This window comes from Carlito syrichta, unplaced genomic scaffold (genome assembly GCF_000164805.1).
Source record: "Carlito syrichta isolate Samal-C Ts95f unplaced genomic scaffold, Tarsius_syrichta-2.0.1 Scaffold304513, whole genome shotgun sequence".
Taxonomy (NCBI): domain Eukaryota; kingdom Metazoa; phylum Chordata; class Mammalia; order Primates; family Tarsiidae; genus Carlito; species Carlito syrichta.
The window spans coordinates 1-21,620 of record NW_007248609.1 but is presented as its reverse complement, the minus strand read 5'-3'; the positions used below and the strand labels follow the sequence as shown (position 1 = coordinate 21,620).

Here is a 21,620-nt window from a genome sequence, read left to right as displayed (position 1 = left end):
AAATTCTACAGATGCAAGCAGTCAGTGTTTGGGGCTGGTTTGGCCTGTGTTTCTTTCTTTCTTTCTATTATTTTTGTTTTGTTTTGTTTTAATGCAGTTTATTAAAGGGAAAAAAAGGTTTTTTGAGTTGTGATCTCATTCTGTTGCCCAGGCTGGGATGCAGTGGCACCATCATGGCTCACTGCAGCCTCCACTTCCTGAGCTAAGAAGATCCTCCCCTCCTCCTCAGCCTCTCAAGTAGCTAGGACTACAGGCACATGCCACCATGCCCAGCTTTCTTTCATTTTGTTTTTTTCTAAATTTTTTTTTTTTTTTTTTGTAGAGACAAGGCCTCGATTTGTTGTCCAGGTTGGTCACCAACCCCTGGGCTCAGGCAATCTCCCCCCACCCCCCACCTCAGCTTCCTAAAGTGCAGGGATTATAGGAGTGAGCCACCATGCCCAGCTCATTGAAGGAAATATTAAGTGAAAGATTATTTTTCTTTTTTCACTTCTATTCATTTGTCCACCCATGTGTGGGACCATTATCCTCAAAGGAGATAGCCACCCTGGGAGAAGGATGAGGATACAGGTAATGTCTATGATTCCTGAAAACTCACCTTCTCAGGGCAGAGGCTGAGAAAGAGAGAAAGCTCTGGAAATTTGCCTGTCTTTCCTCCTCACATGTGATTCTTATCTGATTGTTTTTCTTTTTGCTAGTCACCGTCTCTTTTTTCTTTTGTCTGGTAAGTGCACTTGTCCTTCTCCTAACTCACTGATCATGGTCTCTGGTCTAAAGTCCCAGCATAGAATGTTGCTTGCCTTCTGGTGTGGACTCCTTGCCAAACTGGTGCAGCACCTTCCTAAGAAGCAATAAATCACTGAGGGGCTGTCAGTTCCTACCATGGTGCCCAAACGGTGTCCATTTCACCACCCCTTGTCTGAATTTGAAAATAGTTATTAGTTCAGGTTCAGTATACTATCACTGATGAACATAGTTCTAAAAATACACTTCATAAAATCAACCACACAGAGAAGATAGATGATAAATAAAATAAATGCAGTTCAGAAAAATGAAGATGAGGAAGGGTCCTGACCTCTTAACTGCCGGAGAAAGGGATCAACAGCATCAACAAAAGGCGGGGAGAGATGGCAGGAGAATGCAGCCTGCAGGCACTCAGAGAGGCCACCAATGAGAGAGCTGCCTGCCCCCTGACCTGCCTTGGGACTCAAGGTGCTGACATAAAGGGCAGTCTTGCACTGTCTCAACAGCCTGCTCTCTGAGGGTCACTAGTGCTGAGGTGTGGATGTCAAGAGTGTTACTTTTTTTCTTCTTTAAAGATAGCTTGAAATAAAGTCACGGGTAAGTTGATTGCAGATGTGTCATGTTCTCTCCTGTAGTCTCTTTCTTCTTTTGCATACATGTCTCTTCCTGTCGCATTGCATATCTTGTTCTGAGTTGGGGAAAGCGTATCCAGCCCTGTCAGTTCTCATCAAATAGTCTGCACTGAGATCTTACCAAGGCCTTAAGCCAGATGTTTTACTGAATTTGTTCTGTACGATTAGCTTTCATTTTATCTCTGTTACCTTCATTAGATCTCCTCCACAACAATGTCTTCCATTAAGATTCAGTGTGTTTTGCTGGAGAACTGCCGGTGTGGTGAGTCTCCAGTATGGGAGGAAGCGTCCAACTCTCTGCTCTTCGTAGATATTCCTACAAGAAAGGTTTGCCGGTGGGACTCGCTCACCAAACAAGTTCAGCGAATGTCTGTGGGTAAGGATGAAGGCTGGGCTCCATCTTCACAGTCAGCTACCTTTTCCCAGGGGAGGCGCAGTCACCCAGTGTTTTTCATTCCCTGAGGCCCTTCTTGTTAAAGTATATGGTATATGCTTTACAACTTTGGGGATTGTCATGCTCTCTGTCCTACTCCATATGCTCCCACTTTGAAACCAGGAGTAAATTATGAACGGCTGCTACGTTCCTTTTCCTCTTCACGTGAGGGAAAACATTCCCAGTTTTGTTTTGATGCCAAGGCACTGTAGTTTCTGCCTTTCCTTAACCTTCAGATAACAGCATGGGAAATTAAAGGCCTGGCTATGGCTTGGGTCAGGCCAAGACCTTCATTAAAAATAAATAAATTAGTAAATAAATAAATAGCAGGTATCTCCCTTCTTTGAATGTGAAAAGAAAAGCTTTTGGACTATCTTTGTTCACTGAACAAAATAGGAATTTCGTGTGCATTTGAGAGTGATTCCATGAGTCCACTTATGGCCCTGTGGATTCCAAAGAAAGGGTTTATCACTTTCTAAGGAAATGGGCTTGATGTGATTATTGACAAAGAAAAAAGTTTCCTGTTTTTATTGTGCTCACGGGGAAAAAATACCAGGAATTTCTATAACTTTGGGACACTCTTTTCTCAACCCAGAACTGGGGACCTCAAATTCTTGTTTTTAATGAGAAGGAAGAGCTTTTTTTTTTAATTTTTAATTTTAAATATGTGAGGTATAATTCAAGGTTATGTATACAAATGTTCATTATGCAGGTACCCTTGTTAATGAGGTGTGCCCCCCTCTCCCCTGGCAGTTTCCCACCACTACAAATCCCTTTCTTTTTTTTTTTTTTTTTTTTGAGTTGGAGTCTCACTCAGTCGCCCAGATTGGAGTGCAGTGGCCACTCCCGGCCACCGCAGCCTCGACCTGCTGGGCTCTGGCAATCCTTCCACCTCAGCCTTCCAAGTAGCCGGAATTATAGGTGAGCGCTACCATGTCCGGCTCATTTTTTATTTATTGCAGAGATGAGGTCTCGCCAAGTTGCCCAGGCAGGTCTCGAACCCATGGGCTCAGGCAATCCCTCACCTCTGCCTCCCAAAGTGCAGGATTACAGGCTGAGCCACCGAGCCTGGCTACAAATCCCTTTCTTATAGTATTATGATAGTTGTTTAAAGTCCGCTTATGAGTGAGAACATGTGATACTTGGTTCTTTGTTTCTGTGATAGATCACTCAGTATTATAGTCTCTAAGTCCATCCTAGTTGCTGCGAAGTTTTGTCCTTCTTTATGGCTGCATAATATTCCATCATGTATATGTACCACATTTTTTTAATCCAGTCCTCCTTTGATGGGCAACACGGTTGGTTCCATGTTTTTGCTACTGTGAACAACACTGTAATAAACATGTGTGTGCAGGTATCTTTTTCATAGAGTGATTTGAGGTCCTCCGGGTATATTCCCAGTAGGGGAATTGCAGAGTCGTCTGGAGGGTCGTTTTTTAGACCTTTTAGGAATCGCCACACTGTTTTCCACAGAGGCTGTACTAGTTTACACTCCCACTAACAGTGTAGAAGTATGGACATTTTAATTCACCCAGAAATATGACTGTGACTGGATGCAAAGTGACTGTGACCTCTGAGAGCCAAGTGGGGTGCGGGGCCCCATTGCCTGCCCTAGTCTCTTTCCTAGTATGCACACATGCCTACCCATAATCCACATACCCCCTCCCCGCCCCCAAACTATGGCGAGGGCTTATAGTGTCAGCAGTAGCTTAGTGAACTCCCAGGAAAAGTCTCAGGCCGCAGGTTGGGTTCCTTGCTGAGATTGTGACCCTTCTAATAGTGTCCTGCACGTTCCCAGGACCCTTGACAACTCAAATCAGCCTTTGAGCTAAGAGCTGCTCCCAGGGCTCCATCACCTTACACTGAATGGGTGCTTGGGAAATGTTTTCAAAATCAGTTCTGGTAAATCTGTTTCCTGTGACTGCTCATCATGCTAATAAATCTCTCCACTTAAAAAAAAATTAGCTGGGCATGGTGGCAAGTACCCAGAGTCCTAGACACTTAGGAGGCTGCGGTGGAAGTACCACTTAAGCCCAGGAGTTCAGGCCATAGGGAGCTATAGTTGTACCCACTGCACTCCAGCCTGGGCGACAGAGTGAGACCCTGTCTCTAAAAAAAAAAATCTTATACATAGAAACATATTAAACCAGGCCGGGAGTAGTGGCTCACACCTGTAATCCCAGCACGCCACTGCACTCCAGCCTAAGCAACAAAGTGAGACTTAGACTCAAAAAAAAAGAAAGAAAGAAAGAAAAGAAAAGAGAGAGAGAAAAGAAAAATCTTAAACCCAGAAAACCTAAAATTTTGGATGCAAAATATAGTAATATAATGAAAAGATGCAATTATATTATCACTGCATCTACATTTCTATATGTTATTTTGACCATGATTACTTCCAAAAAGGATTTAAGAAACAATTTTCAATTAAATACATGTAACATAGGGACCTCTGGGGAAAAAAGACAAGTTCTGTATTGGAGGGGGAAAGAGATGTCACAGAACCAGTTGTTGTAACTAAACACAGTTTGTGTCTCTGAATTTTCTGGAGGTCAGGCAAAATTGAGCATTGTTTGCTCTGTGACGACTGTCCCGCTGCCCCCAGATTAGGAACCTTTCCTCTGAACTTGATGTGGTGCCTGCCCCATATCGTGGGTGATGTGGTTTGACCTCTCTGCTTCTCCCATTAGACTGGGAGTTTCCAGAGGAGTTAGTTTTGGATTTTCTGTTTAATTCATCAGACACTTTATTTTTATTTATCTCTTGTTTTAATTTCAATAGCTTTAGGGGATACAAATAGTTTTTGGTGACATGGTTGCATTGTATATAATGGCAAAGAAGTCTGGGCTGCAGGTATACCCACCATCCCCACCTGCGCACATTGTACCTGATAGGTGATTTTTCATCCCTTCACCCCTTCCCTTTTCCTTCTTCTGAGTTTCCAATGTCCATTATACCGTTCTCTATGCCTTTGCAGATCCTTAGTTTAATACCCACTTAAGGAGTTGGGTTTTATTCACCTTTCTGTCCTTGCTACTCAGAACAACACACAGAGTTCATGCTTCACAGTTATACTCGGTGATGTAGCCTTACCTATTCCACAGAAGGAAGAGAGCACTCCCACTGTCAAAAGAGCTGGGCTCCTTCTCTAAGAGATGCCTGCTGGCACCGTGGCCTCAGTGAGCTGCTCGGCCACTGAGCTGCTGCTGCCTTCTGACGGCTGCTTTGTCTCTACAGATGCCCCAGTCAGCTCTGTGGCCCTCCGCCAGTCAGGAGGCTACGTCGCCACCATCGGAACAAAGTTCTGTGCTTTGAACTGGGAAGATCAATCTGCAGTTGTCCTGGCCACAGTGGATAAAGACAAGAAAAACAATCGATTCAATGACGGGAAGGTGGATCCTGCCGGGAGATACTTTGCTGGTATGATTTCTCTGGTACCTACTTACTGAGCTTTGGAGGTAACACTATGATTTGGAAAGTTCTTGCTGCTGTAGTAGCCAAAGTGATATTCATAATGGATCTTAGGTTCTTCTATTCTTGCCTGGGGAACTTATGTTACTGAAAAAAAAAAAATCCTATGAGAAAATCCTCCTAGACATTCCTTTCCATTTCTGTCTCTGTCTCTAGCAAAGACTAAAATCTGTGTGGTACTTTGGTGGTTAACTGAGTTTTAAATACAAAGATTTTGTTGTTGATGATGTCTAAATTGGAAATAATTTCAGATTTACAGAAAAAAGATAAGACTAGTACAAACAACATTTGTATGTCTTTTACCTAGATTCACCTATTGTTGGCATTTTGTTCCACTTGCTTTATCATTTGCCCTCTGTAGGTATCTAAACACATTTACCTACAGAATCATTTGAGAATATGTTGCATATACATCATGTGTGCCTCTACCCCGAAAATACTGCAGTGTGAATTTCCCAAGAGAAATGATATATTCTTACATGACCACAGTTACAGTGATCAACTTAAAGAAGTTCAGCGTTAGGCTGGGTGCAGTGGCTCACGCTTGTAATCCCAGCACTTTGGGAGGCCGAGGAGGGAGGATCACTTGAGACCAGGAGTTCGAGGCCTAGGCAACATAGTGAGACCTCGTTTCTACAAAAAAAAGTCAAAAAATTAGCTGGGCATGGTGACACACACCTATAGTCCCAGCTACTCGGAAGGCTGAGGCAGAAAGACCACCTGAACCCAGAAGGTTGAGACTAGGGTGAGCCTTGATCGTGCCACTGCACTTCGGCCTGGGCAACAGAGTGAGACCCCGACTCAAATTAAAAAGAAAAGTTTAACATTGATACAATAATTTGATCTGATGTACTATCTACACTCCAGTTTTGTCAATTGCCAAAATAACGTCCTTTATAGCATTTCCCGCTTGTCTAGGATCATGTATTGCATTTTTTTTTTTTTTGAGTTGGAGTCTCACTCTGTTGCCCAGACTGGAGTGCAGTGATCGGTCCCGGCCACCGCAGCCTCGACCTGCTGGGCTCCGGAGATCCTTCTGCCTCAGCTTTCCGAGTAGCCGGAATTACAGGCATGCGCTACCACGCCCGGCTGATTTTTTGATTTATTGTAGAGATGAGGTCTTGCCAATTTGCCCAGGTGGGTCTCGAACCCGTGGGCTCAGGCCATGTATTGCATTTTATTGTTATATCCCTTTCATTGTTTTTAATCTGGAATATTTTCATAGCTTTTCTTTGTTTTTCATAACATTGCTGTTTTTGAAGAATACAACCGGTCCTACCCAACTCCCCCTTTTTTTATAGAACATTCTTCATCTTGTATTTGTCTGATGGTTCTTTGTGATTAGGTTGATGTTATACGTTCCTGACTGGAATACCACATGGTGATGTTTTATCCTGTGGGTATCCCATCTGGAGGCACATGATGTCCATTTTCCCCTCTTTGGTGATGTTAATTTTAATCACACAATTAAGATCCTGTCAGATTTTTCTACTGCATAGTCACTATTTTTTAAATTTCAATTTATAAGCAATTTGTGGGAGGTTGTTAGTTATCTATTGCTATGTAACAAATTATCCTAAAATTTAGTGGCTTAAAATAACAAATATTTATTACCCCACATGGTTTCTGAAGGTCACAAATCTGGGTGCAACTTTGCTGGGTGGTTCTAGTTCAGGCTGTCTCACGAGGTTGTAGTCAAGCTGTCGGCCTGGGCTGTAGCCTCGGAAGAGGCTGGATTCCCTGAAGGGCCTGGAAGATCTACGTCCCGGCTCACTCACATAGTAGGTAGGGATTGGTGGGAGGCTTCAGTTCCTTACCTTGTGGGCCTCTCTATAGGGCTGCCCAGAAGATGGCTTTCTCCAGAGCCAGTGATGGGGGGACAGGGAGAGAACCCAAATGGAAGCTACAGTCTCATTTTAACCAATCTTGGAAGTGACACACCATCACTTCTGCCATATGCTATTGGTCACACAAACAACGACAGAGCAAACTAACAAGAGTGTGACTGCAGCCAGGCTCGGTGGCTCAGCCTGTAATCCCGCGTCTTGGGAGGCTGAGGTGAGTGGATTGCCTGAGCCCGCGGGTTCGAGACCCACCTGGGCAGCGAGACCTCATCTCTACAATCAATCAAAAAATCAGCCGGGCGTGGTAGCGCGTGCCTGTAATTCCAGCTACTCAGAAGGCTGAGGCGAAAGGATCGCCAGAGCCCAGCAGGTCAAGGCTGGAGTGCACTCCAGTCTAGGCGACAGCCACTGCACTCTAGTCTGGGCGACAGAAACTCAAAAAAAAAAAAGAGCGTGACCGCTGGAAACCAGGGATCGTCAGGGGCTATCTTGGAGGCTGGCTACAATATGGGAAGATAATTTAAGTTCAGGCAAATATCCTTGTCCTCATCAAAAATTTTTCCCTTAGGTACTACATTAATTGATGATTCTTGCTTAAACCAATCTTTACTATGATGGTTGCAGAGTGGCATATGCAGCTTTTACATATATATATACATTTTTTTTTAAATCAGGGTCTCACTGTAACCCAGGCTGGAGTGCAGTGTGCAGTGACATGATCACAGTTCACCACAGCCTCAACCTCCTGGACTCAACCCCCTTCCACCTCAGCCTCCCAAGTAGCTGGTACTACAGGCATACACCCCCACACCCAGCAGTTTTTTGGTTTTTCTTTACAGTTTTGTAGAGTCTATGTTGCCTAGACTGGTCTCAAACTCCTGGGTTCAAGCAATCCTCCCACTTTAGCCTCCCAAAGTGCCAAGATTACAGGTGTGAGCCATGGCGCCTGGCCTTTAAAACAATTGTAACTACAGTTTTCAATTAGATTATGCATTTCACACATACATCTCATATACTTCCCATCACAATAACCCTCTAAGTTTGCCAAAGTTGATTCTCCATCTCTGCTGTTTCTCCCCACACTGCACCCTCACTCATCAGCCATGCTGTCCTGGCTCTGTGCACACTCAGTATGGAAGGGAGGGGAAGCTGAGCAGCTGACTGTGGACTGTTCTTCATCTCCCTGATGATGTCATCCAGAATGGATAGAAAGATTAAAGATTAAAAATGAGAATCCAAGCCAGGCTCAGTGACTCAGCCTGTAATCCCGTGCTTTGGGAGGCCGAGGTGAGTGGATTGCCTGAGCCCGCGGGTCCGAGACCCGCCTGGGCAACTTGGCGAGGCCTCATCTCTACAATAAATCAAAAAATTAGCCGGGCGTGGTACCGCGTGCCTATAGTTCCAGCTACTTGGAAGGCTGAGGCGGAAGGATCGCCAGCACCCAGCAGGTCGAGGCTGCGGTGGCCGGGAGCTGCCACTGCACTCCAGTCTGGGCGACCGAGTGAGACTCCAACTCAAAAAAAAAAAAAAAAAAGAGAATCCATTGGAAGCCCTTCTGCCAGTAATTTCTTCAGGATAAAAAAAATATGATTGGATACTTCACCCCCTGATGAAATTGATTTGCTCTCTCCCTTATGGCTAGAAGTTTACAGTTCTATGGCACTTTGTGAGACAAAAATAAAAATGTCCTTCAAGACCTGAGTTCTTAACTTGCAATCTCTGGACCATCAGGAGACCTCTAAAATTGTGGGTGTCATTGTGGGTGTACTTACTCAAGGTATGCATCTGCCAGGAGCACCTGAGAACCTTTTTCCGGAGAGAGGTCATAGCTCTCAGCAGGTGCTCACAGGTGCCATGGACCCAGAAAAGGGTGGGATCATCTTATAGTCTGAATGGAGTCTCAAGGTGATTGTACCCTGACGGTATTACCACACCCAAGATCTGACCTGTCTGTGTTTGCTGCTAGATAGTGAAGCCAGGGCCCCAGATTATTCTATCCCACCGAGGAAGAGCCCTTTCCAAGAAGCAGGGGATTCACATTCATGTTCCAGGCATCTCTTTCTGTGAGGCAGATCATATGGAGCAATATTCATCAAATAAGCCCAACTGCCCTATAGCAAGAAACTGCTGAGTGAACATTCTTCTCCCGAGGGATGGAGGATCCACCCTGTCTTGCTTGCTATTCAGACTTCCCATATACATCGCCTCTTTGTCACCTTGTTTTGGGCACCTGTTGATTATCCTTTCCTACACAAGTTGAGATTTCCATGCTCCTTTGTGTTGCCAAGTAATTTTGGGTTCTGTCCTAGACATTTTGAATATTCTGAGGCCCTAAGTTTCGTTTAAATCCTTTGAAGAATGCTGTTACCGGCCGGGCACGGTGGCTCATGCCTGTAATCCCAACACTTTGGGAGGCTGAGACAGGAGGATTGCTTGAGCCCAGGAGTTCAACATCGTTATAGTTGTCTTAGCAGGCAATGTGTATGTTTAGGGTCAAGCCACAAGTTCCAACCTGCTTTCTATTAAATGCTATTAGGATCTGTCCCATTTCTGTGCCACTCGGTGGTCAATCTGTTAGCTCCACCCTCAACATCTTTGGTATGCTCATTAGAATTCAATCCATGCGTGAGACCAGGAGTTCCAGACCAGCCTGGGTGACACAGCCAGAATGTGTTGGGAGTAAGCCTAGTAGATCATAAACAGCTTTATGGGGTTGCATGCCTGAGCCACTGCAGCCTCACTATTTCTTCGTTCTTTCCAGTTTCCTGGAGCTCTCCTTTTCCTTCCTGCAGCCAGAAACCACCCATTTCTATGATTGTGCTGCCTCCGGGGCCAAGCAGCTGGAGGACAGAGAAAGAGAATAAAGCAGCAGGGTTTGGCCCCACCCCTTTGGAGCTGAAGCTTCACCAAATGGAGAGGAATGGCCCCTTCCCTCGGAGTTTGGATCCCTGTAGTTTCCAGGTGCTGGCCGTTCTCTCTGCTGTGGTTACCCCTACTGCAGAATTGTCTGGGGAATGGCACATGACAGAATGGAGGAAAAGGAGTGGAAAATAGCCTAGGGATTTTCTCCACTTTCTCTGAGCTTCAGAAATGTCTTTTTCTGTTGCTTGAGCCAAATCTAGAGGTTTCTTTTGGATCTCTGTCTGCACCACAGTGCACACTTTCAGATTCCAGGCTGAGAGATACTGAGGAAGAAAATGAAGAACTCACCTCTCAGTACCAATTAAGTGGCATTTCACATTCAGGCATTCTTCCCTTGAGCTGCCTGCTAATATTTGCTTTTCAGGATTCTCACATAGCTGTGCCATACATTTTATCCAGGTTTTATTGTTGTGCTCAGTGGGAGAAAATGAGGTTGGTGTGTGTTTATTCCTTTTCTGGAAACTGAACCTGTCAGTGCAGTTTTAATTTGCATCATAAGAAAGGTCATGCTGCCGGGATGCGGTGACCCACTCCTGTAATCTCAGCACTTTGGGAGGTGGAAGCAAGAGGATTGTCTGAACCCTGGACAACCTGGGAAGACCTCGTCTCTACAATAAATCAAAAAATTAGCCAGGCGTGATGGCGCATTCCTGTAGCTCCAGTTACTTGGAAGTCTAAGGCAGAAGGATCACATCAGCCCAGCAGGTCAAGGCTGTGATTGCCATGAACCGTGCCACTACACTCCAGCCTGGGTGGCAGACTGAGACTCCAGCTCCAAAAAAAAAACAAAAAAACAAAGATTGTGCCTATAATCCCAGCACTTTGGGAGGCTGAGGCAGGAAGGTTGCTTGAGCCCAGGAGTTCGAGACCAGCCTGGGCAACATAATGAGAACCAGTCTCTAAACACAAAAAAAGTTTTTTTTTTAGTTGGAGTCTCACTCTGTCATCCAGGCTGAAGTGCAGTGGCACACTCACAGCCACCGCAGCCTCGACCTGCTGGGCTCAGGTGATCCTTCTGCCTCAGCCTTCCAAGTAGCTGGAACTACAGGCATGTGCCACCACACCTGGCTAATTTTTTGATTTATTGTAGAGATGAGGTCTCGCCAAGTTGCCCAGGCTGGTCTCGAGCCCATGGGCTCAAGCAATCCTCTCACCTCGGCCTCTCAAATTGCTGGGATTATAGGAATAAACCACCGCGCCCAGCAAAAATTGTTTTTTAATTAGCCAAGCGGTGACCCATGTCTATAATCCCAGCTACTCAGGAGGCTGAGGCAGGAGGAGGATCACTTGAGCCCAGGAGTTCGAGGCTGCAGTGAGTTATGATCACACTACTGCACTCTAGCCTAGGCAACAGAGCAAGATCCTGTCTCTACGAAAATAAATAAATAAAACATAGGCTCCAGATTGAAACTGTATAGCAATTTCCTTGATTTAAACACTGGAATGGATCCTGGTGAGAAAGGAGGGTGCAGTGAGATTCTGTGGGGAGAGCTCAGTGCACTTTGGTTTTTGTAGGCACCATGGCTGAGGAAACAGCTCCGGCAGTTCTTGAGCGGCACCAAGGATCCCTGTACTCCCTCTTTCCTGACCACCACGTGCAAAAGTACTTTGACCAGGTGGACATCTCCAATGGTTTGGATTGGTCCCTAGACCACAAAGTTTTCTATTACATCGACAGCCTGTCCTACTCTGTGGATGCCTTTGACTATGACCTGCAGACAGGGCAGATATGTATGTTCTTTTTCGTTATTTGTCTCAATACTGCTGGTATTGTTTTCGTATGTTTGTGACTAGTAAGGCGCCTCTCCCTCGTCCCATGTGAAAAGGTCCTTATTTGTCAAGCAGAGAGCTTTCCAATGTTATTACTCTAATAAGTAATGATGACACAGATTTGGCTATGCCACCAGTCAGACCATGACCTTCACCACAATTAGATATAGCCAGAGTTGGCATAATATGAATAGATCCCTGGGGAAGGGTTAATTTTAAAAAGAATTAATATAAGCCGGGCTCGGTGGCTCAGCCTGTAATCCCGCACCTTTGGGAGGCTGAGGTGAGTGGATTGCCTGAGCCCACGAGTTTGAGACCCACCTGGGCAGCAAGACCTCATCTCTACAACAAATCAAAAACTCAGCCGGGCGTGGTAGCGCATGCCTGTAATTCCGGCTACTTGGAAGGTTGAGGCAGAAGGATCGCCGGAGCCCAGCAGGTCAGTCTGGGCGACAGAGTGAGACTCCGACTCAAAAAAAAAAAAAAAAAAGAATTAATATAAATAGGCCAGACAGTAGCCCAGGTTTGAAATCCCAGCACTTTGGGAGGCCAAGGCAGCAGGATTGCTTGAGCCGAGGAGTTCGAGACCAGCCTTGGAAACCTAGAGACTCTGCCTCTACAAAATATTTTAAAAATTAGCTGAGCATGGTGGTGCATGCCTGGAGTTCCAGCTACTCGGGAGGCTGAAGCAGAAGGAACACATAAGCCCAGAAGACCAAGGCTGTGGTGAGCCATGATAGTGCCACTGCACTCTAACCTGGGTGACAGAGTGAGACATCAACTCAAAGAAAAAATATATAAGGCCGGGCGTGGTAACTCACGCCTATAATCCCAGCACTTTGGGAGACCGAGGTGAGAGGATTTCTTGAGCCCACGGGCTCGAGATCAACCTGGGCAACTTGGTGAGAACTTGTCTCCTCTTACTTTCTACAATAAATCAAATGATTGTACTTACTACAATAAATCAAAAAATTACCCAGGTGTGGTGGCGCATGCCTGTAGTTCCAGCTACTTGTAAGACTGAGGCAGAAGGATCACCTGAGCCCAGCAGGTCGAGGCTGCGTGGCCATGAGTGTGCCACTGCACTCTAACCTGGGTGACAGAGTGAGACTTCAACTCAAAAAAAGAAAAAAGAAAAAAAATATATATATGGATAGATCCCTAATCCTCTTCCTTGCCATCATCACAAGAAAAAGGCTCACTGTAAAAGGGATCCTGCCCTACCAAGAGGTGCCCAAAGGCAAATAATATACAACAGAAGGGAACAAAAGAACAGAAAGTAAGAGGAGAGATTTTGGCTGATATTCCTCCCTTGTACTTTAGCTAACCATAGGCAAGTGCTCAAAGGCAAATTACCAACCTTTCAAAATGGAAAAGCATAAAAAGGAATTGCAGGTTGTCCAACTTCATCAATGCACTTTAAATGAGCCATGGTTGGAAACTGAGAGGGAAGGAATTGTGAGAAGAATTTACAAGGGAGTCCTTGAAACTGTTTCGTGAAAGGTGCCAAGCCAAAAGAGCAAAACCAATCATAAAAATGACTTGAAAAAAATCCCAAGACTCTCCTTGCAGATATAATCAGAGGCAAACTATTTCAGTACAGATGTTTTGCTTTGAAATATGTAATGTTCTCTTTTATGGCTGTTTTTACCCATTTTCATTACTTGAGATTTTAATATTTTTTCCATTATACCTCGATCTGATTACTGCAGTGACCTGAATTTTGTAGCATAAAGTTCCTCTGGATTTTGATATTTGTTTTTTGTATACTGAGGTTCCCCCCCTTCAAGGTGGTCGGTTGGTTTCCGAATGCCCCTCCTACCAGAAACAAGCTCTTCTAATATTTAGTCTTGATTTTGGAGCATTCAGTCAGGCAGAAAAAGAACTTCTTTATCTTGCTAGTTGTTGTGCATGAGCTGTTCACTGGCACCAAGTTGCCTTACATATCTTGGAGTTAATCAAAGTAGGCATTTTTGTAACTAAAACAGCAAAGGTTTAACCACAGGCTGACAAGTACTTGAGACAGACGTGCAGGGCCTCCGTTCAGGTCAGCCTCAAAAAGAACGACTGGTATTTTAGTAAGAAGTCTGCTTTCTTTTTTCTCTCCTTCTCTGAAAGCTTAAACAGATATGTCTATACCCAAACAAAAGGGAGTGAATACCCCCCATATCATGTGGTAAAAATCCTTTGTTCATGCGCCAGACACTGGATAAGCTGAAATGATCAGTATTTATAATCAGCTTGAAAGCTCATTATTTGATTCTCAATATGGAGTGGCCTGTTGTTCTGTTGTGGTTCTGTTTTTGTTTTTGTTTTTTAACCATAGCCAACCGCAGGAGTATTTACAAGCTGGAGAAAGAGGAACAAATCCCAGATGGAATGTGTATTGATGCTGAGGGGAAGCTCTGGGTGGCCTGCTACAATGGAGGAAGAGTGATTCGTGTAGATCCTCAGACAGGTAGGCCCATGGCACAGTGAAAAATCCCTGTCATGTCTAGAAAACACCAGACACTAGGAGCTGGGGAAACCTCATTACTAACAAAGTTAGAGGTATATTCGATGGTCTCGATGGGATGATTTTGGAAACAAAGCTCAAAGATATAGCCCAAAATTTATAGGCAGAACTTCTTTCCCTGTAGAGCATTCATCTTTTTGCTCTAAATAAATTGTCAGGGAAGGTAGGTTAAATATGAAATACATAGATGAATTCTGATCTCCACAGTCTTCTATTACTCCACATGTTCAGAAATGTGGCATAGGTTAAAAATTGCTGGAACTAAAAAAATAAATAAAAATTTAAATTTAAATTTTTAAAAAATTGCTGGAACTAAACTTTATTTTTTTATTGCAATAGCTTTAGAGGGTACAAATAGTGTTTGGTGACATGATTGCATTGTATAGTGGCGAAGAAGTTTGGGCTACTCTCACCTGTGCACATTGTACCTGATAGGTGACTTTTTGTCCCTGCAACCTTTCTCACCCTTCACTTTCTGAGTCTCCAATGTCCATTATACCATTCGCTATGCCTTTGCAGATCCTTAGTTTAGCTGTCACTTATAAGTGAGAACATGCAGTGCTTGGTTTTCTGCTCCTACATTAGTTCACTTAGGATGGTGTAGAACTAAAATTTAAATGAAGCATTTTGTGGTCTAGGGAAACGACTCCAAACTGTGAAGTTGCCTGTTGATAAAACAACTTCGTGCTGCTTTGGAGGGAAGGACTACTCTGAAATGTATGTGACCTGTGCCCGGGATGGGATTGCCCCCCAGAGTCTTTTGAGGCAGCCTGAAGCTGGTGGAATTTTCAAGGTGCTATGGCTGTTTCTTTTATGTTGCGGGTGGGGGATCCTCTGCTAAGTAACTGATTGATACTTTTGCATACTTCCCAAATGTAATTCTGTTTGGCATGTTAAGCTCATCATGCTAGGCTTAAAAACATTTTTAAAAGATTTTCTGGACAGTAAGTCATCCAAAGCTCAAGATGATATGCTTAGCCTACTTTGTACAGTACTTTAAAAACAAATCTTTTTGGCTTCAGCAGTATTTGTTGAAATTCTTCAAATCAGTAAAATGAGCTTGGAAAACCAGTATTTGAAACGTGTCTCTAAGATCACTTGATTGCTTTTTGTTTTTGTTTTCTTTTTGTTTTTTGTTTTGTGTGTTGGAGTCTCACTCTGTCATCAGGCTGGAATGCAGTGGCATGCTCATGGCTACTGCATCTTCGACCAGCTGGGCTCAGACAATCCTTCTGCATCAGCCTTCCAAGTAGCTGGAACTACAGGCACATGCCATCACGCCCAGCTAATATGTTAAAAATGTATTGTGGGAGGGGATTATTGTAGAGACGAGGTCTCGCCAATTTGCCCAGGCTGGTCTCAAACCCCTGGGCTCATACAATCCCCTCGCCTCTGCCTCCCAAAGTGCTGGGATTACAGGTATGAGCCACCACACGTGGGTGACTTGTTTGTTTTGATGTCATAAGAATATTTTCAGCCCAAGTGCAGTGTCTCATACACTTTGGGAGGCTGAGGTGGGAGGATTGCTTGAAGCCAGGAGTTTGAGGCCAGCTGGGTGACAGAATGAGACCCTGTCTCCCCAAAAAAAAGAAAGAAAAATTAAATATTTCCAGATTTTTAACATCTTTTGCAGCAGAACAAACACTGATGAAAATCATAGACCTTTTGAGCTGAAAAGAAGTATAAAAACATAGAAACCAGCCGGGCTAGGTGGCTCAGCCTGTAATCCCGTACTTTGGGAGGCTAAGGTGAGTGGATTGCCTGAGCCCGCAGGTTCGAGACCCACCTGGGCAACTTGGTGAGACCTCATCTCTACAATAAATCAAAAAATTAGCTGGGCGTGGTAACGCACGCCTGTAGTTCCAGCTACTTGGAAGGCTGAGGTGGAAGGATCGCCAGAGCCCAGCAGGTCGAGGCTGCGGTTGCCGGGAGCAGCCACTGCACTCCAGTCTGGGTGACAGAGTGAGACTCCAACTCAAAATAAAAAATAAAAAAAAACCAAACAAACATAGAAACCCTTTCTAAACAGGTGGGAGATGATAGAAATAAACTCAGTTTTAAATCCAAGTTAGTTGTAAATGGTTGCTTGTTGAATTATAATCTATGTGAATAATTTGGAGCATAAATGCCTAATCAGGTAATTCCTTTTTATGGTAAGAAGTAAGACAAGGAGAAGAGGTGGCTAAGTATATTATTATGAATCATAAAAGTGTTTTTGAAGAATTCTTGTGAATTACCTTTTGCCAGAGTTTCTCCTTTTTTCTTTCTCAACAGATAACTGGCCTGGGGGTCAAAGGAATTGCCCCCTTTTCCTATACAGGATGAGGACAGGTCTTCTTTCCTGCCAGAGGAAGCTTTGAAGACAACTAGAGAATTCTAGGACTGAAATTTCAATCTAGGTAGAAACAAAAATGAAGCGATGATATTACTGACAAGGTTAAAATTTAATTTATAATTTTTAAAATGTAGGGCATTTTAACAAAGGGTCACAGTGGTTTTGATAACACACTGTAAAGCCTTCTATGAAAGGTACTAGAGAAATACAAAGAATTGTTTATCAGTCAGCCTCTTGATGTTTTGCAAATTCCTGGGGTGAGGAGGACATAGCTTTTCTTTATTCTGCATTTCATATTTACTGTACCTAAAATTTCAAAGAACTTAATAAATAGTAACCTGGTAATAACCTACTACAATTATGTTCCTTTTTATTTTCATCATAATCTTATAAAATATACCACAATCTTAACCTTCTTTGGTATTACACTTCCTATATGTTATTTTACAAACTAAAATACTGTTGGAGAATAAGACACAAACACACTGGCAAAACTCACGGTTCCAACTGCCACCTACTGGATAGAAAAGTAGTATGTCACTTTGGGAAGAACACTTTTAAAATAGCTTTATTTACAATTTGACAAATTTGTCATATATAAACATTCATGAAACCAACACTACAAACGAGACAATGAATCTTTCCACTACCCCAAAACTTTTCTTGTGTCTCGTAACCCTTTCCTTCGGCCTCCCTGCGTGCCTGTCTTCCATCCCCAGGAAACCACTGATCTGTTATCTGTCACTATAAATTAACCTTAAAATGGAGAAGTGTAGAACCGGGCTCAGTGGCTCAGCCTGTAATCCCGCATTGGAAGGCTGAGGTGAGTGGACTGCCTGAGCCCACGGGTTCAAGACCCGCCTGGGCAACTTGGTGAGACCTCATCTCTACAATAAATCAAAAAATTAGCTGGGCGTGGTAACGCGCGCCTGTAGTTCCAGCTCCTTGGAAGGCTGAGGCGGAAGGATCACTGGAGCCCAGCAGGTCGAGGCTGCGGTAGCTGGAGTGGCCACTGCACTGCAGTCTGGGCGACAGAGTGAGACTCCAACTCAAAAAAAAAAAAAAAAATTGAGAAGTGTGGTTTCTCCAACTTTACTCATTTTCAAACCTGTTTTAGCTATTTTAATTCCTTTGGCCTTTCGTATAAATTGTTGAATCAGCTTAACTACACCTACAAAAAAATAAATCCTGCTACAATTTTAATTGGAGTTGCTATAGATCTGTAAAACAATTGGGAGAAAATTGACATCCTTACTATTCTGAGTTTTCCAGTCCATGAACAGGGCATGTTTCTCCAGTTATTTAGGTCTTCTTCCATTTCTTTCATCACTGTTTTATAGATTTCAGCATATAGATCTTGTGCCTGTTTTATTAGATTTATATCTATTTATATTTCATTTTTTGGTGCTAGTATAAATGTTATTTGTATGCTTTTATTTCCAATTGATCATTGCATATTTATAGAAGTGTGATTGTCATACATGATAGGTTGACTTTGTATCTAATGACTTTGCTAAACTCACTAATTAGATCTAAGACTATTTCTGTATTTTTTCTGAGATTCTTTGTATATATATTATGTCTACTGTTAATAGAGATAATTTCATTACTTTCTTTCCAACCTGTATTTTTTTTTTTTTTGCATTATTGCACTAGCTAAGACTGCCAGTACTATATTGAATAGAAATGGTAAAGGTAGATATTCCTTGTCTTGTTCCCAATCTTAAGAAAAAGGCATGCAGTCTTTTATTATTAATATGATATTAGGGCCGGGCTCAATGGCTCAGCCTGTAATCCCAGCACTTTGGGAGCCCGAGGCAAGTGGATTGCCTGAACCTGCGGGCTCGAGACCAGCCCGGGCAACTTGGCAAGACCTTGTCTCTACACTACATCAAAAATTAGCCGAGTGTGGTAGCGCGCGCCTGTAGTTCTGGCTACTTGGAAGACTGAAGTGGAAGGATCGCCGGAGTCCAGCAGATCAAGTCTGCAGTAGCCAGGAGCATGCCACTGCACTCCAGTCTGGGCAACAGAGTGAGACTCCAACTCAAAAAATATATATATATATGATATTAGTTATATGTATTTTGAGAGACTCTTTCATAGGCCGAAGATGTTTCCTTCTTGTCTAGTTTGCTGATTTTTATTTTATCACTCCTGTATTTTGTCAAATGACTTTTCTGCATTTATTGATGTGATCATATATGCTTCTTTAGACTGTTAATATGATAATTTTATTTTTTTATTTGTTAATGTTTTGAATTGAAGTCTCACTCTGCTGTCCAGGCTGAAGTGAAGTGATATGATCATGGCTCACCGCAGCCTCAACCTCCTGGGCTCAGGCAGTCCTTCCACCTCAGCCTCGCGAATAGCTGAGACAACAGGCGCATGCCACCATTCCTGGCTAACTTTTTTATTGTTTGTAGAGACGAGGTCTCACTATGCTGCCCAGGCTAGTCTCGAACTCCTGGGTTCAAGCAATCCTCCTGCCTTGGCCTCCCACAGTGCTAGGATTACAGGCATGAGCCACTGCACCCAGCCCTTCATTCTTTTTTATTGCTGGGTAGCATGACCAACCTTGTTAATCTGACAGAGTGTTGCATTCCTGGGATAAACCCCCCTTGGTCATAGTATATTATTATTATTATATGTTGCTGGATTCTGTTTTCTTTTCTTTTTTTTTTTTTAATTTTTGAGTTGGAATCTTACTCGGTCACCCAGACTAAAGTGCAGTGGCGGCTCCCAGCCACCGCAGTCTCAACCTGCTGGGCTCCGGCGATTCTTCCGCCTCAGCCTTCCAAGTAGCTGGAACTACAGGCGCGTGCTACCACGCCCAGCTCGTTTTTGATTTATGGTAGAGATGAGGTCTCGCCAAGTTGCCCAGGCGGGTCTTGAACCCACGGGCTCAGGCAATCCACTCACCTCAGCCTCCCAAAGCGCGGGATTACAGGCTGAGCTACCGAGCCCGGCTTACTTGGTTCTTTTCTATCCCTATTTCTCAATTGAGGGAGTTCAGAGAGCAATAGGGCTGGCATAGGGAGCCCCCCAGCAGTTCAAAGAGGATATAGAGGCCTTTATTGTAGACCCTCAGAAGATCAAGGATGATCTGAAACCTAAAATTGGGCATCTTCCCCAACCCCAATATAGCTAGCTAGCCTCCTAACCTGGTTACTTCCAGCCCATTTCTTAACCAAGGTAGTAGGGGCAGTAGTGGGATTGCTGAGGAGTGTTCTGAGAACACCAAGAGAAGATCTCTAGGAATTGCAGGTGACCCCTAGCCCCCAGTGTGACTCTCCCTCGCTGAGCCCCTAGATCTGGGAACTCAATCTAATGGGGTTCTAGTCCCATTCCCCAGTGGCAGAAGCCTCCCCCATGACAAACATTAAACCCCTGAATTGAGTCTTTTCAAGCCAGTTGTCTAAATGGCCATCTAGTCGACCAAACTTCTAAAAGGGGCATCTGGTTGACAGTAAATGGAGACATCTTGTCAACCTGCAAACCCACACTTAAGGTCAAACCCCAAATCAGAAGATCTTGTCAAACCACAAGGCAGGTCATCTGGTCGATCTGACTTACCAAAAGGCAATGTGCAGTCCCTGAGTGTCCCTGCACATTCCTGCTAGACATGCCAAGAATGCTGGGGGCATGGAGAACCAGCCCAAACATGCTGATACTCTGCTTCTGCTGTGAATAGTAAAGTCCTTTATCTGTGACCAAGGAGTCTCATGTCTTCTGCTTGTATCCATGAAACAGACGAGCTTGTTAGCTTATAAGTAGGGTAAAATCTCAGACTCTTTACATTTCTGGACGTTAACCTTCACCCATCAGCATTGAGTCCAAGGGCCTCAGGCCAGGCACTAAGTCCTGTGTCTTCCTGCTGCCAGATATCAACCCCCAACCTATGCTGCCAACTTCTACTTCCTCAATCCTCCCTCCAGAGGCTAACCCCACACTAATAGCTCCAGAACCTAAGTTCCACTCTTTGCTTCAGAGACTGAATCCTGACCTTTCCTGCTAGAAATCAAGTTGTGCCTTTACCTCCAGAGGATAAGTTCTAACTTATGCCACCAGCACTAGGTTCCCCAATTCCCCCTCCAGGGGCCAAATCTCCACTCCTCCAGATGCTAAGTCCTAATTTCAACTCCAGGGTCTAAGTCCCCACTTCACAGTCCTGAGATGAAGTCTCTCATTTTTTCTGCAGAGGGTAAGTCCCAACTTTCATAAGGAGTCACTGAAGCTGTCTAACCACCCAACCTCAGCCTGGGCATTTCGTGACCCTATTTCTCACGCAGGGGGGAAATGAGAGAGGAGGGACTGGCAGAGGTAGCCCTGGAAACTTCCACAGAGGATTCAGAGTCCTTTTAGAACAGATCCTAGGGAAAGCAGGGACAATAAGAGGCCCTAAGCATGGACCTCCCGCCCTGGATCTGGCTGGCCTTGAGATTATAACCCAGGCACCTGGTAGACCCATTTCTTGTGTAAAGGAGTTTGGAGAGCAGCAAGACTGACATGGGAAAAAACCCAGGGGCTAACGCTAAGGGTGCAGAGGGCTTTTAGGAAGAGCTCACTGGGGAGCTGAGAGGGACCCAAATACCAGCATGTGCTTCCCCAACAGAATCGGCTAGACATGCAGTCTGATCCTGGGCACTTGGTGACCCCCATCTCTTGGGCAGGGAAGGAAAGAGTTGGGGAGAATGGCACATTGGCTCTGGGGGTCTCTGTGGCGAGTGCAGTGGCCTTTCAGGAGGGACACTACAAGAAGTGGGGGGATCTAAAGCCCTAAGAAGCCCCTTATCCACTCCTAGTAGCCAACTGACCTCCCAGTAACTATTGGGGGTTTATGGCTCAGTTTATCGTGTGAAGGAGGTTGAAGAGTGTTGGGAACCTATGGGATGGCCTCAGGAGCCAATGTGAAGGGTGCAGAAAACTTTCAGGGGGACCTTCTGTGGAACAAGAGCTA

The 21,620-nt window shown here is 44.3% G+C and overlaps 1 protein-coding gene across 2 annotated transcripts; it reads left to right on the top strand.

Annotated features, from left to right (window-relative positions):
* Nucleotides 1-1,580: 1,580 nt before the first annotated feature.
* Nucleotides 1,581-17,018, top strand: RGN (regucalcin). Of its 2 annotated transcripts, XM_008060082.1 has the most exons (6): nucleotides 1,581-1,752; nucleotides 5,044-5,226; nucleotides 11,559-11,774; nucleotides 14,140-14,271; nucleotides 14,967-15,121; nucleotides 16,603-17,018. In XM_008060082.1, exons 1-6 carry the CDS (start codon nucleotides 1,590-1,592, stop codon nucleotides 16,651-16,653), a joined length of 900 nt encoding a protein of 299 aa, XP_008058273.1. In that variant the 5' UTR covers nucleotides 1,581-1,589; the 3' UTR covers nucleotides 16,654-17,018. The 2 variants fall into 2 exon arrangements, with proteins under 2 accessions (XP_008058273.1, XP_008058274.1); XM_008060083.1 differs by lacking the exon at nucleotides 11,559-11,774.
* Nucleotides 17,019-21,620: the final 4,602 nt, after the last annotated feature.